This window comes from Dermacentor variabilis, chromosome 5 (genome assembly GCF_050947875.1).
Source record: "Dermacentor variabilis isolate Ectoservices chromosome 5, ASM5094787v1, whole genome shotgun sequence".
In the NCBI taxonomy this organism is placed as follows: Eukaryota; Metazoa; Arthropoda; class Arachnida; order Ixodida; family Ixodidae; genus Dermacentor; species Dermacentor variabilis.
In genome coordinates this window covers 27,978,815-27,994,297 of record NC_134572.1, presented here as the reverse complement: position 1 = coordinate 27,994,297, position 15,483 = coordinate 27,978,815, and the positions used below count along the sequence as shown (strand labels likewise).

Genomic DNA, 15,483 nt, shown 5'->3' with positions numbered 1-15,483 from the left:
TTTTAATATTGTTGTAGTATTGACCAGCATTCTCCAGCTTCTGCATTTTCTTATACATTTATCATTTAGTGTTTTCGCATGCGCGACTATCTCGCACAACCTCGCATTCGTCTTTTGCTCACGAACCTCACACGTGATGCCTGGTTTATTCGCATGACTCACATGTGATAGTGCAGTCTGTGTCGTAATTGCACATGTATACGGCAAAAGATACTGCAAGAGAGCTCGACTTCGAATCGCGGTCCCGGCTTGTTAAACACGATCACTCACACGCACTTCCATTTGACAGACCACACCTGCAAACTAGCTCAGCTTCGGGGTCCGGCCACCTTGCTTCCTCAGTGCGCCTCATTCAGGAAAGCTTGTATTTGGACTGGCTGCTTGTATTGCACACAAAGAGCAATAAAGGCCTCCATCTTATGTTTGCACTCATGTGTTGTTTCTTTTATTCCTAGGAGCTTGTCAACGCCGCTGAGTGTGCAAAGGCTCTGCAAGAGCGTTAGTATCAAACCTACTGCCTAGCAATCACCCAACGGTAAAAAGTTAGCGACGTTTCACTTCGTGAACTCGGGTTACGCGAAAGCGTATAGGTGCTCTTTCATTTCTGTTCATTGTGCTTAGGCTATTTTAAATATGCTTTGGTTGTGTGTAAGTGTGGCGATAGCCATTGTTTTTTTTCTATGTTTTGTGTTCGTTTATTGTTTTTTTTTATGAACTGTAAAGTGCGATTAGTAAAGATGATAAGGCGCTGTAAGAAAATGTGTGGGCTCTATGGTTTCAAGCAATTTGGTAAGGGACTATTCAGACTATTCATTTTTCCTCTCCACTACTTCCTCTTCTGGAGTCTCCTGGGAGTCTCCAAGCCCGTGCCTTTTGCCGGGCTTGTTCAGCTCGTGCCCGGCGCTTGGCGACCTCTTTGGGTTCGGTCGGCTCTCGCTCGGCCAACCACCTCTTGCGTCGCTGCTCTGTACTTCTCGCTCGGTGCTCGGCCTCTCGGTCACAGACGAATCCAGTGTGTTCATAGCGCACACAGAACCCGCGGCAGCTGTAAGGGAGGTCAACCCAGCGTGGTTCCCTCTACTTATGTCTTCCGCGATGCTTCGTCTGCTTTCTCCTTCCCGCTTCGCTCAACGCCACCTAGACTTCCCTCTAGGTGGCGTTGCGTTGCCGCGTGTTAAGAGGAAGATATAAGAGGGAAGATATAAGACGGAAGGAGAAGCATGTGCTTGCTGCGGTAAAGCCACTGAGACTATGGAGCATGTTTTATTAGAATGCGAAGACGTCTACCCAGCGGTTGATTTAGGCACCACTGGCCTCCTTGAAGCCCTTGGGTTCAGCGAGAGCAGCTGAAAAGTAAACATGTCTACAATAGGCATTAGTAAGAGGCGATTAGAGGATTCGTGGAAGAAAAGTAGGGAAACGACAAAAAACGGAGACGTACAAAAGCGCAGTTCGCAATAGGGGATCAGAAAATTTGGGTGTAGAAGTTCATAGTTTTTTTTCTTCCTTTTTTATTGTTTAACCCAGGTAGGATATTAGGCAGTATAATAGCAAGAGCTTGGTGGCGCAATCCTCCGCCCCGTTCCAAAGGGGACGCTCATAACATCCATCCATCCATTCAGCGTGCTCCTTCGTACTTTCCTCGACGTGTGATTCTCTTCTCCACCTCCGGGCACCTTCCTCCTTCGGCGCTCACTTCCCTTGCAGCGACACACGTGATCTCGCCAATTTTACAGGCGGGGCATGTAAACTCTAGTGCGCAAAACGTGCAGAGGCTTGCCCGACAGTAGAGTTTCTCAAAGAGTGAAACCTTTAGATAAGTAGCAGGAGCCATTTAAACGCCCTTGCAAACCCCGCGGACCCCAATAAGCACCAGAAAACGGGGTCTGCGATCATCTTTATTATGTCAACCTTTCATGCAGAATACCGAAAACCTGACAGGAAGGGACGCCCTCAGGTAACCGGGATGCTGCCTTTTCGAAGCACTGATGTTCCGTAATGGCCGAGCACCTAGATGGCAGCGCGCTTTTATTTTGTAGCGGACGGTTTTATTGGTGGTTCCGGTCTAGGTCACGCAACCCAACCGCGGCGCATGCTCTACTGCGATGCTGTAGACCTGAGGCTGAAAAATGGCGCCACTAGACCCCATCACAAGATCCCACATTGAGGCCTCTTTCGAGTCGCGTAAATTCACAAGTTGCTGAACCCCGTACCAAGGGAATTTCTTTCCTTTAGAAAACCAGGGAGAAGGAATTTTATGGCAACGAAATTCTTACTCACAGCATCCCGTATACGAAGCGGATGGTCCCCCACAAGGCCGTAGGTGCGGCGAAAGAAAGACATGACGGTCACGTGCTACCAGTTTCCAAACGTAGATGCATCCCTAAGAAACATAAATTACTTATATTCGTTATGTGAGCGAGAGCAGTTTAAGATCGCTAACAAAAAAGTCATTTTATCTCTGCTCTGGACACCGAAAAAATGCCTGTAATTCTGCCTTCTACGTTGGAACGTCTCAGCGTGTCTGCACTCTTCCGTTGTACGTTGCGTGAAAGCCAGGGACAGTTTGCAGCTTTGCTGAAAGAAAAAAAAAAGAGATTAAAATGAAATAAAGGAAGCATAAATGAACAGTGTTTCTCTCTTCCTCTTTGATGCTGAAGACTCTGCAAACGTTTATCTGCTAAGCTTTGAATGGGCCACGGAACCCTTATTGTTTTAACATTTAAAATAGGTGGGGAATTGCTTTACCGCCTGATTAAATTGTGGTAGTACTCGAGGGCTTGAAGTAAAGAAAACCCAAGCCATATTCCTAGATAGCCGCCAATGTAGCCGAAGACTTCAATCACCTAAGGAAAAATAAAAAGAACACATGTCTTATTTGGACAAGCCGCGAAACGTGAAATGGTTCTGTTGGAGAAACAGAATGTGTAACGTTGAAACGAGGAATTACTTGACACTATCATAAACATTAAGAGAGCCAGATTTCGACTCATTGTTGACTGAGTACACATGTAAAAAGATTCGTGCATTTGTCGCTTAGCCACTTCAGGAGCAGATACCGGAAACACTTACACTAAGTCTGGGTTGCTCCGTCACCAGCTCTACGCTGTCCGTGGCAAATCTTACATTGAGCTCGTATGCTGTTCTGAGAACATAATTGGATTAGTGCCTTGACGGCGTAATGCAAGAGTGTATTTCTTATCTTGATTAGTGCACTTACTCCTTAGACCCGTTGGATTTCTGAAACAGAAAGAAATATGTCCAATCAAGGAGCAATGCATAAATAAGAGCGAATGAATTGCACCCAGCTCGCACTACTCACCGCAATAGACCGTATACCCGTGACACGGCTGTCGTATGCGATGTCCCTAAAGTACAAAGTGATATAAGGTAATTTAATTGGCAATGACAGAATGACGCTCCACTGATGGTGTTCATTCAAGCGGAACAGGGTTTGTTCGGAAATCGTCGTAGATTGTCATTCAGCTGGGTTTTTTTTTTCAACTACGGCTTAAAGTGCATACTACAAAAACACAATTGTGATATATTGTTCTTGTATCGAATGTTGTGTTGCACTGTATGTGTTATACTGTACTTTCTATTAGCAGTAACAGCATTGCAAATAACAAACAACGCAGTAATAAAACAAGCCTAGTAGAGATATTGCTATTCTTTTGTTATATAATGTTGAAGTATACGCGGATTCAATATGCGCGGTTATGCAACCATCCCTATAGCTGTTCCTGAGGTACACTTTTGTTATGTTTAATTTTTGCGCCTTGGTACTTTGATTATGTGATATAAAAGGAAAAGGGGGAATACCGCTGTTACAAGAGGATCATGTGTAGCATTGTAGTCACGCTTGACGCAGGACGTCGTAAAATTCAGTTGCTGGCAGCTAATATATTGAACAACTTATCGGGCTGTCATTAGGTTAACGGAGGGTAGCGGCCAGTATTTTAACAAATTAAGAAAACAACCTAATAATGTTGCCTCTTAAAAATTTTTTCTCTCATTATAATGCACGTAATAATTCAAAAACATAACTTGTGCTAAAATGTGCCACATTTTTAGTGCCGCCGCGAGAAAAAAAAAACGCGTATGAAGCCACGTAGCAATCTTGCGACAGCGCAGTCACCCATGGTGACGCGCTGTCACCGTGGGTGACATTTGAATCAGAAAGATAAAAAAAAGAACTACGCGGTAATTATGCATGCGTGCATTTGGTGAAGTAGAGTCACAATAACTATTTTGACTTTATTCTACAGCAATACAGGCAATCCTATAGCCAGCACGAGAATACCACAAAATTGAGTTGCACAACCGCAGCGCCAACAGAATGGGCAGAAAGCAAGTGGAACACGAACAAAAAGCATCATGAATGTACCGGAACAGAAGCTGCGTTTTGGAACAACGTGCTAGTGTACTGTGTTCTACTTTAGTCTTTAGATTTGTCCTGTTGCTCTTCCTTTCCTCTTTCCTCCCTTCCTTCCTATCTTCCATTTCTGTGTTGCTGTCACCTCCCTTCAGAAGAGTAGGCAGGCGTTGTGCCCCTTCCGGTGGCAGTTGCCAGCCTGCTCCTCGCCTTCCCTTTCCTGTTAACTGTATATATGTGTATATGTGTTCAAAACAAATAATAATAATATTAATAATAATATAGTAGGAATGTTCAGTGCGTATTGCGTAAAAATTTGCCATTGAAGAGCACTATATTATAGCTTCAGTACAAACAGTGCGTTTCATTGCCAAACAATCGGCCCAAATAGCCCACGGCGAAGCGCCGCCGTGTACATTTCACTGCGCACCCCGACCATCCATCCACGCTAACGCGTCCATGGGGATCCCACTTAAGCTCGATCTCACTGCCAATACCTTTGAGTGCTTTGTAACAGACGCGCTAATAAGTTTCAGCTAACTAAATGTGCGGTTTGAGTCAGTAATGCCATTAAAGCGAACCTTTCTTGCGTAATTTCCCGCTTTCTTGGCGTCCGTCTGTTGGATCGATCAGTATCGCGGCGGATATTTTTTCTGACTGTATATACGAACGTTAAAGGTGCAGCGAATGCGAGTGGCAGCGAACGGTCTTAAATAGCGTTTGTACGCTGACCGATGATGTAGCGCGAATAAGCATGTCTCTGTTCTGGAAAACAAAAATAGGAAGTTGTAGACAGAGTAACCTGAACAAGTAATGACGGCTCCCAGGTATCTATAAAACACAAGTGTTTGTCAATGTTATGAAGCAATATGTAGAATGGTTCCTTCATTTACTTTATTTTCAATGACTTATCAATCTGGTATGTACTACTGGGTATCTGCCTGCTTTCGGTCAATCCTCCAGAATGGGCATATGCCACAGTTAAACAAGGGCTGTAGAATTTTTATGTGCAACTAGATAAGTGCGGTTCTCCTCTGTATAGACAAATGCAACTACCATTCTTCCTTCAAAAAGCGCCATACATCGCATTCGTTTTCGTGACATCGCTGCGTACGCCTCCCCCACTGTGCCTCCACCTAAACAGATGTTTGCATTTCGACGTGACTTCTCAGCGGTGCCGTCGATAAAGATCTAAAACAAATTCCTGAATGTCAAAGTTATTAACATTCTGGTGGATAAAGATAGGCATTGCATCAGGTTTAATGCTCCATAAGACGAAAATGAACACATGTGAGCGCAGTCCCTTTAGGTGTACAGGATTTAATTAACCGTTTCACATAGATTCCAACATCTGCGTTGGACCTGCACAATTTTGTTTTCTGTGTTTCACAAGCCTTCTGCGCAGTTTCCAGTAGGGTTCAAATTAAACAAGGAAGATGAAAGAACTTCTTACTCGCATGATGGTCGACATTGATCCATGCACGATTCAAATATGTTTGCTGTGTATGCAGCGTCCCAGCAGTTTTCTGGAATAAAAGTCGACAAACCGCCGGTGAAATGCCATTGCGACTGATCCTATATGCATTTTCTTTGCGTATTATATAAGCGATGTTATAGGGTGCTCTGGGTGCTCATAGCCATTGTAGCCCAGCTCTTGTAATACTGAAGCAGGTTATGAAAAATTACAATGACATTTATATGTTTTTTTTATCCCAGCGTTTTCAAGATTATCATAAATTATAGCTGCGCAAGAATAAACCTGAGAAAAATATTGGAGCAGTAAGGTATGGAACAGCAAGGCGCAAAAAGATATATGGAAAATATTGCATCACAAAAGCCTATTAGCCTGTCAGCCTTGCAAGGAATCTTTAAAAAATCGAGAATAACACGATGCATATATCGATCGCCACAGTTACAAGCGCAGTCGCAAAAGCCGCAGGCAATGTGATGACTCATTACTGCGTTATTTTCAAAATACAGATACATACATTGTTCATTCTGGATGTGCCAAATTTGCAGAAACAGTTATTGGAGTATTCTTATTAAGAAACAGGTCAAGCGTAGAATTAGAGTTATATGTTTTAGTAAATTTGCTCTCAAGTTGAGAAATCAGCCTTTCTCATTCCTTTCAATATATATGCAGTTCACGCAAAACGACGCGCATCGTGAATGAAGCCCTTAGTATTTAAACCTGCACATCACTGACATATTACTGAATAAAGAGAATTAGCCATATTATTGTGATTTTGATAGCACGCGTAAAGAATGTAATTGAAATCAAGTCAACAAGTTATCTGTGCGCCTTTAGGAAGCGTACAGTATGTGGTTATAAGCATTCCTGTCCATTCTACAAAGATTTAGAGGCTAGTAAATTGCAAGGCCATATTTTTTTTCCGATCGCAACGTTTTATAAAATAGGTGCACAAAACTGCTTTGCTATATGTCAACGTGCACTAGAGCTTTCGGGCCTAATGGAAATCCTTTAAAGCTTGAGTCACTTACTTCCTTCCCATAAGTCGCAGATACGACCTTTGAACATGGCTGAATATTCGTGATCCGACATGTGACAGCTGCACAGTTCCATCTCTTTCTTCATCAAGCATGTCTGAGTGCATGACTGAAAAATAAAGTGCCAGGGAAAAACCTAGTGTTTTGCTGAAGCAGAAAATGAACTTTCCTTCCACAATTCTCGCGAGCAAACGCACTCTATGATTTTATCTCTAAACGTTCCTGTACGCTGTACTTTACGAATATGAGCATTGCAACAAGTCGTTTCGCAATCCTTATACTGGAATGCTGAAAGCAGAGTAGTTGTTTAAAGCAACCTTTTTTCTTATGGACAGCTCCAATATAGTGTATCCTGCTGATATCAACAGCCATGTAGACTACTGGTGCATGAACGAGATATATATGGCTTGTAAAAGAGCGAAACGATGCTATAGAAACATCCAGACTAATCTTGTCTACATAAACATATGTCGCGTCGAACGTTCGCGCTGACTGAATTATTCTGTGTAAATCGTTAAAATAAGGACGGTTGAGTCCGCCGGAAAACGGCGTAAGTTTTTTCCAAATAAAAAATGTTTTAGCTGTGGTTGTTCCTTCTTGTATCAAACTGTTGTGAAATGAGGTATGTTTGCACATTACCTCTTGAGATGAAAAGCCGTAGAACTCTTCCTTAACGCCTTCACTAATGTAGTCCTTACAGTGTGAAGTGAAAGGGGACGGCAGGCGTCGTTTAGTTTGCTGTAAAGAATGACAAATCGTGATCAAAACAACTGCAATACTTCCAGGCATAGATTTATTCGTATGAGGAAAACAGCGAACCGTGTTATCGTTTGCGGATCTTAGCATTGACGCTTTTTTTCCAATACAACGTTTCCAATATCGGTGCCGTTGGCATTGGTGCTCGTTAACACCTACCAGAACTAAAAAGAGTTGCGATAACGGCGGCGCTGAGAGGCCTGATGTACAGCGTCGCTCAAAAAAAATTCAAGCGTGCCGGGGCTGTATATGTGTGTATGTTCAACATACACACAGCGTAGCTTTGAGCGGCACTGGCTAACACTCCCAGTGCTAGATCTAGTAAACATGAATACAGAAATTAGCGGACGGATTGATAGCCGTCGCCGTAGCACAATTGGTAGTGCAACGCACGTGTAGTGCGGAGGTTTTGTATGTCTGCTACCGGCGGCAAGTCATCTTTTCGTCCACTTTCATTTGCCTTTTCTTTATTATTTCATACATTTCAAGTTCAATCACAGCTAATTTCCCCGAAGCTTTCCTTGGCTGCAGCGCCTGTCGGCCTTGTATGATCATGCTGAACAAAATTCGAGCGCTTGGGTTATCCAGCTTCACTGGTCTCTCTCTCTCTCTCTCTCTCTCCCTCTCTCTCTCTCTCTCTCTATATATATATATATATATATATATTTCATTTCATTTCATTTCATTTCATATAGACTTCATTTTTAAAGCTTCGGGGAAATTAGCTGTGATTGAACTTGAAATGTATGAAATAATAAAGAAAAGGGAAATGAAAGTGGACGAAAAGATAACGTGCCGCCGGTCGCAGACATACAAAACCTCCGCACTACATATATATATATATATATAAAATTCAAAGCCGCTAAATCGCCTTTGAATTTTCGCATTGCGGCTCTATTGGAATGCAGCCGCTGAGACCCGGATCGAACCCGCTACCTCGAGGTCAGTAACGCAGCGCTATAGCCACTGCGCTACCGCCGTGCATGAGCACTCTACAAGGACGCGAATAAATACAAATTGTTGGCTACTGTATGGAGCAAGCCACACATGTTTATTGCGATAACGATTATATGGGCCCACCGGCGAGTTGTTACCGTCAGCGTGATGTACCGTATAAAGTTCAAGTGCATTAATATCATACCCCGCGAGCCGCATGCTGTGGCTGCGAGAAAAAGTATGAGAGGGTGAGCCGAGAAGAATGGTGTCTTGATGAGGGCCGCTTATCGCACACCCGATGTTGGAGGTCATGCGTTCAAGCGCACTTGAGGAGGTGCAGGTGAGAGCACGTCTACTCCTCTAGACCGGCTGTGGCTGAGCGTGGTGCTTCTGAGTGCATACGCGGCCCTCACGACCCATCTCTGAGGTAATCTGCAGCGGCTGCAAAGTGTTGGGCGACCAGAGATGGCTGGTGGCTTTATGTGTGCGGTTCGCCCACGTGCCTACGTTGAGGGTCGCGTAACCTCATGTTTCGAAGGTACTTTGAAGCCAGAGGCAGCACGAGGCGTGCGTTCAGGGCTGCCGGCACTTTTTATCATGCCAGCGCTGTGACAGCGATTGCTCGTAGCCATCGAGTGAGATCAATTCATTTTGGCCTGTGCGCGCGGCACACCGTAGGTGTTAAATTATTTAGGATGTGAACATTTACTGCAACTTCTACGACTGATAAAACAACGAACCTTAATTACTTCGTGTGGTCGTCCAATACTTTCTTATCACGATCAGTGCCTCGCCTTTCGGTAGAAACTGACTTTTTTTTTACTCTATCCCATATTTAGTTAAATATAATTATTAAGCTTCGCAAGTAACAATTTTAGGGAAAAAGTTCCAACAAGAAAGCTCTAGAGCATTCTAGCAAACATCTAGATCCGCAGCTTTGAACTTTGTACTTGTTATTTAATAACATTTTCTGCGACCTAAACAAAGCTGGCAAAGTGTGAAAAAAGAACGAAATAGCACATGGAATACCCGCTTGCGCGCCATGATTGAAGCTCTCTCTAAGGTGCCGTTGGGATGCGTGCTGTCTTCGTTCATATGCGGTACATTTTAGAGCACCGCGATAGCTGCACGCAAGCGGACTTTCTTTAGGGCCCAGAGAAAAAAAAATGAATAAATAAGAACCAGGAAGTTCGAATGTGCTGAATTAGATCTTTCCTACATTGCTATATGAGTTTCTTATTGTACGTTTCGCCGTGACGCGAATGATGGCGAGGTTACTTAAACAACTTTCACTGATTATGCACCTAGGCGGAATAGAAAAAAAATTGTGCGACTTACTCCATACCACAGCCAACAACGTGCTATTGGTCGCACCCTCCCACAGGGCTTCGGCCTAATATTAAACTCGCGCTAAAGTTAGCCGGAATATCCTGTAAATTGTTCGGAAGAGCAAGGGTAGTGTATATATTAGGTGTGTCTTTTGTGTTCTTCATTCCTTTAATGCTGTTTTTATTCTATCCCTCAAATTGAGTAGTATAAAGAGGAAAAGTCAGAAATAAAAAAGGCATTCCAAGACCCGCTGAGTATCTTATTGTGGCCCAACCTGCTTGATGGCGATGTCGTAGCTCTTCTGTGGAACCAAGGCGATGGCGGCGTTGCGCTCGGGTTGGCATAGCTGTGGTCGCTGCACGAACACTGGGGACGGCAGCAAGCTCATCAAACGTAGAGTGTTCCTCTCGACGAAGCGCATGCGAATACGCAGTTCTATAAAGCATTGCGGGGAGAGAAGGCGCAATCAGTATTTTAATGCGAACAGCATTCTTAGCCTACTTCAGCGCCTTCGGATAAATATCTCAATCTAGTTTGGTTAAGCCGCACTTGAATAAAACAATTCATTACAATTTCTGCGGTGCTGGGCGAAACCGAACCAGTGTCACACGGGTCCCTCAAACACAGCAACTCGACGCTTAGCGTGGCGCCACAAATGTCTGCGGGTAGTAAGGGATTACTTCTCAACCTTAGCGCGCACCAGCGCGCCAGGGATCTCGGAAGCCCCAGAAGAGAAGGGGACTACGCGCGGACTACGTGGGTGCGCCGCTAGATGGCGCATCATGTCCAGAGGGAAGCGCGAGAGAGAAGTCCGGCTGCAAAACACAGTTCACACGCGAAGCATTTCAGCAGTGGAAATACGGCGTGTCCTACATTGCTTGAATGTTAATCGTATTAGCGTGGACGCTCAACGTGAGATTGGTTCTGCCTCGCTTTACTGTCTCCTTATATTTACTCTTCTCGGCACACTCCACAGAAACAGTAGGCGCTTGCTCTTACTCTTTACCCTATGAAATACTTAGGTAGAAAATGTCAGAATATATATACACAGAAAACGGGGGAGACAAGCAGGTCGAGTTCAAATAAATTGGCTAATTGGAAATAATTGGCAATGAATAAAGTTCGAACCCAACAACCAGATCAACGGCGAGTGGCGCACATCATTCGTTGCGGGCTATAACTTTCTGTGCTTTTAGTCAGGAAGTATTGAAAAGAACAAAACGTTCTTGAGAAAAGTACAGAACTCAGTAATTCATGCATAAGAGAGCGGTAATAGCTCTTTACGTCTTGTTCATTGAGCCCAGCTGGTAATCAGCATGCTTTCGAAATTGCAGTGACGGAAGTAAGTGTACTAAGCCAGGTGAGAGTTTGTGAGACCTAATACCTCTCCTTCTACTTGTGCCGGCGCATCCCAGAGATCAAACCATAAAACTAGCCACTTTAACCGCACCTACTGTCCGTCATAGGATGAACAAATAAGATGACAAAATTGTCCTTGGGTGATTAGCAGCGCGTCGCAGCACATTGGGATACGTAGTCAACCTGGTATAAATAAATGTCCACGCGGAAACTCCTCTGTGAGTTGTCTAAGTATGCGTAAACATTGTGCCACTTTCTCATCTTCACGCAGCCCGGTGGCATTATCAATGCTATGGAACTTGATCTGACCAGTATAAATGACAGTGCTGCCGACACGAAGCATAAACCGTGATCAGCCGTATTCCGGTGGCGGCTGCACATGGCACGGCAGCACGGGCCCTATCTTGAAAGCGATCTGTGATGGGGACGCAGTGCGCTGAGTGCTGATAGTTTCGTGTGCGCTGTGTCCACGTTGAAGCGAGAGTCAGCACGAAGGTCAATGCGCCAGCTGCTGCGGGCCCTATCTTGAAAGCGTTCGTCTTACGTGCCGGACGGACGAAGGTACGGAAGAACGGACGGATGGGTTTCTTCGTTGGGTAAGCACAGAAATCCTTACGCATTTAATACATCTGGTTTCGTATAGGTAATGTAAGCACGTTGCAGATAATGTGAATCTTTCTTAGTGGTACATTGTGGTAGAGAGCGCCATATATGATGTTTAGCATATTTGCAACAAGACAGCGCACCACGAGAAGTATGCGGATTGAATGGAACCTTCTCTACCTCCGCTGTTAAACTAACTGGCGTGGTAATTTAAACCCGGCTTACTGATGTTTTAAAAAATACTCACCGTATAGCCAGGGCGTGCTGCACTTCTGAAGCATGTTGTCAGGGCCTCCGTAAAGAGTACTGTCTATGGTGTAACAAAGCATGATAGGCAAACGCAGGAATGTTATCCGGATGCTGAAATTGAGAATCAGATAATTAAAGAATGCATGATTGCTTTTTTAGTGCGTTTTTAACACTAACTTTCCCATGCGACATTTACCAAAAGTAAATTCATCTGGTTCTCTGCGTCGTGTGGAGGGTCTGACATAACATTCCGGGCAAATGCGAATGTATAAAGAGGCAATAACTTATATGTTCCAATGAAGTACCGCCAATGTAAATCATTATAACTGTTGAGTTTAAGTCACATTGTTATTATATGTCATTCTGCAGCGGATTTTGGTTTTCAGCTGTTTTGCTAGGAAGCTTGTGCTTAATATACGTGCGGCCAAAGATTATAATGCACGAACTAACCTTCTGAAGAAAGAGCTTCTTACGGCAGGGCTGATAAGTGCTTACTCGGGGCTTCCTGTACAGCACCGCTGACTTAATGCTTTCTGCCTTCAGTGTATCGATTCGAGCTCACCTAATGCTCCCTGGTGCTTTATGTGGCCTCGTTAATTAGATGTCTCTAGTGGATATATATGATACGTCAAGTTTGACATCATCATCCTTGCGGCCTTTCTTCAGGAATAGCCGCCGCTGCTTAGAGAAGCCAATATCTAATAAATATTATGTAAGAATACAAAGAGTGCAGGCTGTCTATAGGTTACAAAAAGTACTGTTTAGCCTTCTCACAGGCTTCTTCGTTAGCAATATATCTTCTGGATACTAGCTCAGAAAAAGTGTGAGGTCTTGCACTCACGGGCCACCTGGCTGCACATATTGTAAATGACTCATTGCGACACATGTGCAGACGTTTTATAGAATGTCTAAAGAAATTTGCTGGAGGTTTGGCGAAGGCTTCTCTTTCTCAGGGCATGTAGGTGGAATGATTATGTCTTAGCTATTACAGCAGATATCTGAACCTATGTCTACTTGCCAAAACCTCAAAAAACATTACGTTCTATGAGGATAGCCGCTTTCAGCTTACGTATAAGTACAAAAAGGCGCTCTGCATCGATAAGAAAAAAAAGCTTATTTAGAAGGAAAAAAGCTTTTTAAATGGCCTATTTGATTTTTGCCAGTTCTCATGCAAATTATGGCGTGAGAGTATTTTGTACGATCTTCTTGCGTGACGCAAGCAAGCAGAGGTCAACGATGCAGGTCACTTTCTTTATGAAATGTGCTACTACAACCGCCATTGAATTTTATCATGTCTTAAGACTACACATATGTATATCATATTAGACATTAAATAAATACTTTAGGTCATATTCGTCACCAGGCAATTTGAGTTGATTGTTATTATTACCCCCCTAGCCAAGCAGCCGTTACTTGTGTTCATAAAAAAAAATTATCTGATCTTAATGGATACTGTCCTGGAACGATCTCAAAAGGATCCCTGGTTCTAATAGGAGTGTCATTTCTCAACCAGTCATTATTCTGTTATTTTCGAACATACTTAATATACTTACTGGTCAACGCAGCTGAACGACCGACACTCGGAGCTGGTTGACTCCATGAGGCATTCAAAAATTTCTTGCGGTTTATATCCGACAAGTTTTCGCATCTCCGGTTCGTACTGGGCTCGGAAAATTCCAAACGTCACCTCCTGCCATAAGTTAGAGGAAGGCAGTGGATTAGGATAAACATTCCTTGAGTCTTCAATAGAGCAGAAAAATGAATCTAGCAGATTTTGTCGCAAACTTTGGCCACCATATCATGTCACGACATAAAGCCGTTCTTTACAGAGTTATTTATTAAACACCATTCCTTCGACAACGCACTCAACTTAAACAGAGTGACAACAGACCCACCGCAAATTGCTGTGGATGGAATGGCCGTATTCAAAGTTCATTTTCAATTAGTATATTGAGCAACACAGAGCTGTAAGCTTCACAAGAGAAATACTTAAGCATACCTGGCTAAACTTGGTGCATAGCCGAGGGGTCTTGAGACAAGCCTCAGACTTTTTGTTAATCCTGAAAGAAAACCAACAATTAAAAAACAAATAATGTTATGATCTGTTATGAGTTCTACTAACATTGCACGCTCATGTTATACAAAACTATACACAGCTGACCGTCACAAAGTTCAAAATCACAAGCTTTGTCATAATCTAAATTGTATCACTACGAGTTTTTCGTCAGGGTCACATGTAATATTTTCAATAAGTTCAGAACGTGTAGTGTATAAGGCGAAAGATACCGACGCAATCACGTGTTCACGAGTGTAGTCTCGGAATACCGTCTCGCCAGACAAAGTTATTGTTATGAAAGAAGCAGGTGACTGGCCATAGTCAAAACAAAATGACGTTTCGACTTCCGCATGTGAATCCCTTGTCCACAATCTCCTATAGAGAGCATCGTCCAGTGCACAGTGTAGCTGTTGCAGTTTACACAAGCACTTTCACTCACCAATTATTGCTGCAGACCGTCACTGACGGGAACACGAGGTCCCGCCTTTTCACTTCTGTCATTATGGACTGATGGCCGTATTCGAGGTACATCCTGACCTGCAAATCAGCCTGGTACATAAATGTGGCCATGCAAAGCCCGATGATGACTGAACTTAACAACCAAGAAATAGCACAGCGCCTCCGAACCTGATTCATGCTTCAGTTTTATCGCAACTCTATATAAGAACTGAATACGGATTCACAGACTGGCCTATAAGCTGAGAAGACGCGTCTCCATTCACTGCACACCCAGCCAACTTTCTGAGCCTTTATAGCGAGCGTTCTCGTAAGATACAGATAATGGTCTCGGGGTATATCAGTATTATTAGCAGGCAATGTTAATAGATCCTTCTACTGTGTGCTTCACGTTGTACAAACTTCGCAACATGCCCCACACGATTTACGCCGCATGTCGGAGTCTGGTGCCACGATTTAAAGCCAGCTTGTCTGTACTCTGCGTAGCACGACCGATGAGTATATTACATGGCGCACCGGTTTTTCACCCGTCACCGCTAACAAAAGTTGACGTTCGTGACACGATTTGCTTATTGATTAGCGTATGTAGGGAGGTTTCAACAAATATAATGGATGACTAGGTCCTCTGTTTTTGTATACGACAAAACTTACAAGGCATGGACAGTGTTTTTGGATTAAATGACTGCTAATGACTATGATGTACACAGTTCATACGCGATTAGGGAATAGAGGCTAAGCCTCCTACGCGGTCAAAAAAGTGACGTGCCTTTTAAGTGAGTGCACCAATGAAAACTGCTGACAGCCAAATGTTTTGACGTTTCATTTAACGCACACAGAAGTGGACAGGGAGAGATCC

General features: G+C 43.6%; 1 protein-coding gene across 1 annotated transcript; it reads right to left on the bottom strand.

The window, feature by feature from the left end:
* Positions 1-806: 806 nt before the first annotated feature.
* LOC142583467 (uncharacterized) lies at positions 807-14,838 on the bottom strand. Its single transcript, XM_075693954.1, has 8 exons — positions 14,611-14,838; positions 14,115-14,175; positions 13,669-13,805; positions 12,114-12,226; positions 10,179-10,339; positions 7,523-7,621; positions 6,878-6,992; positions 807-1,045 (listed from the first exon to the last, which is right to left on the bottom strand). The coding sequence occupies exons 1-8, from the start codon at positions 14,805-14,807 to the stop codon at positions 807-809; spliced, it is 1,122 nt and encodes a 373-aa protein (XP_075550069.1). The 5' UTR covers positions 14,808-14,838.
* Between the last annotated feature and the right edge of the window lie 645 nt (positions 14,839-15,483).

Excerpts from the sequence above, each read along its gene's own strand:
- LOC142583467 (XM_075693954.1), bottom strand. The coding sequence starts at position 14,807 with ATGAATCAGGTTCGGAGGCGCTGTGCTATTTCTTGGTTGTTAAGTTCA. Across the intron at positions 13,806-14,114 it reads TATGCACCAAGTTTAGCCAG|GAGGTGACGTTTGGAATTTT; the intron begins GTATGCTTAAGT and ends AACTTATGGCAG. Across the intron at positions 1,046-6,877 it reads CTGCGACTTATGGGAAGGAA|CTGCCGCGGGTTCTGTGTGC; the intron begins GTAAGTGACTCA and ends CCTCCCTTACAG.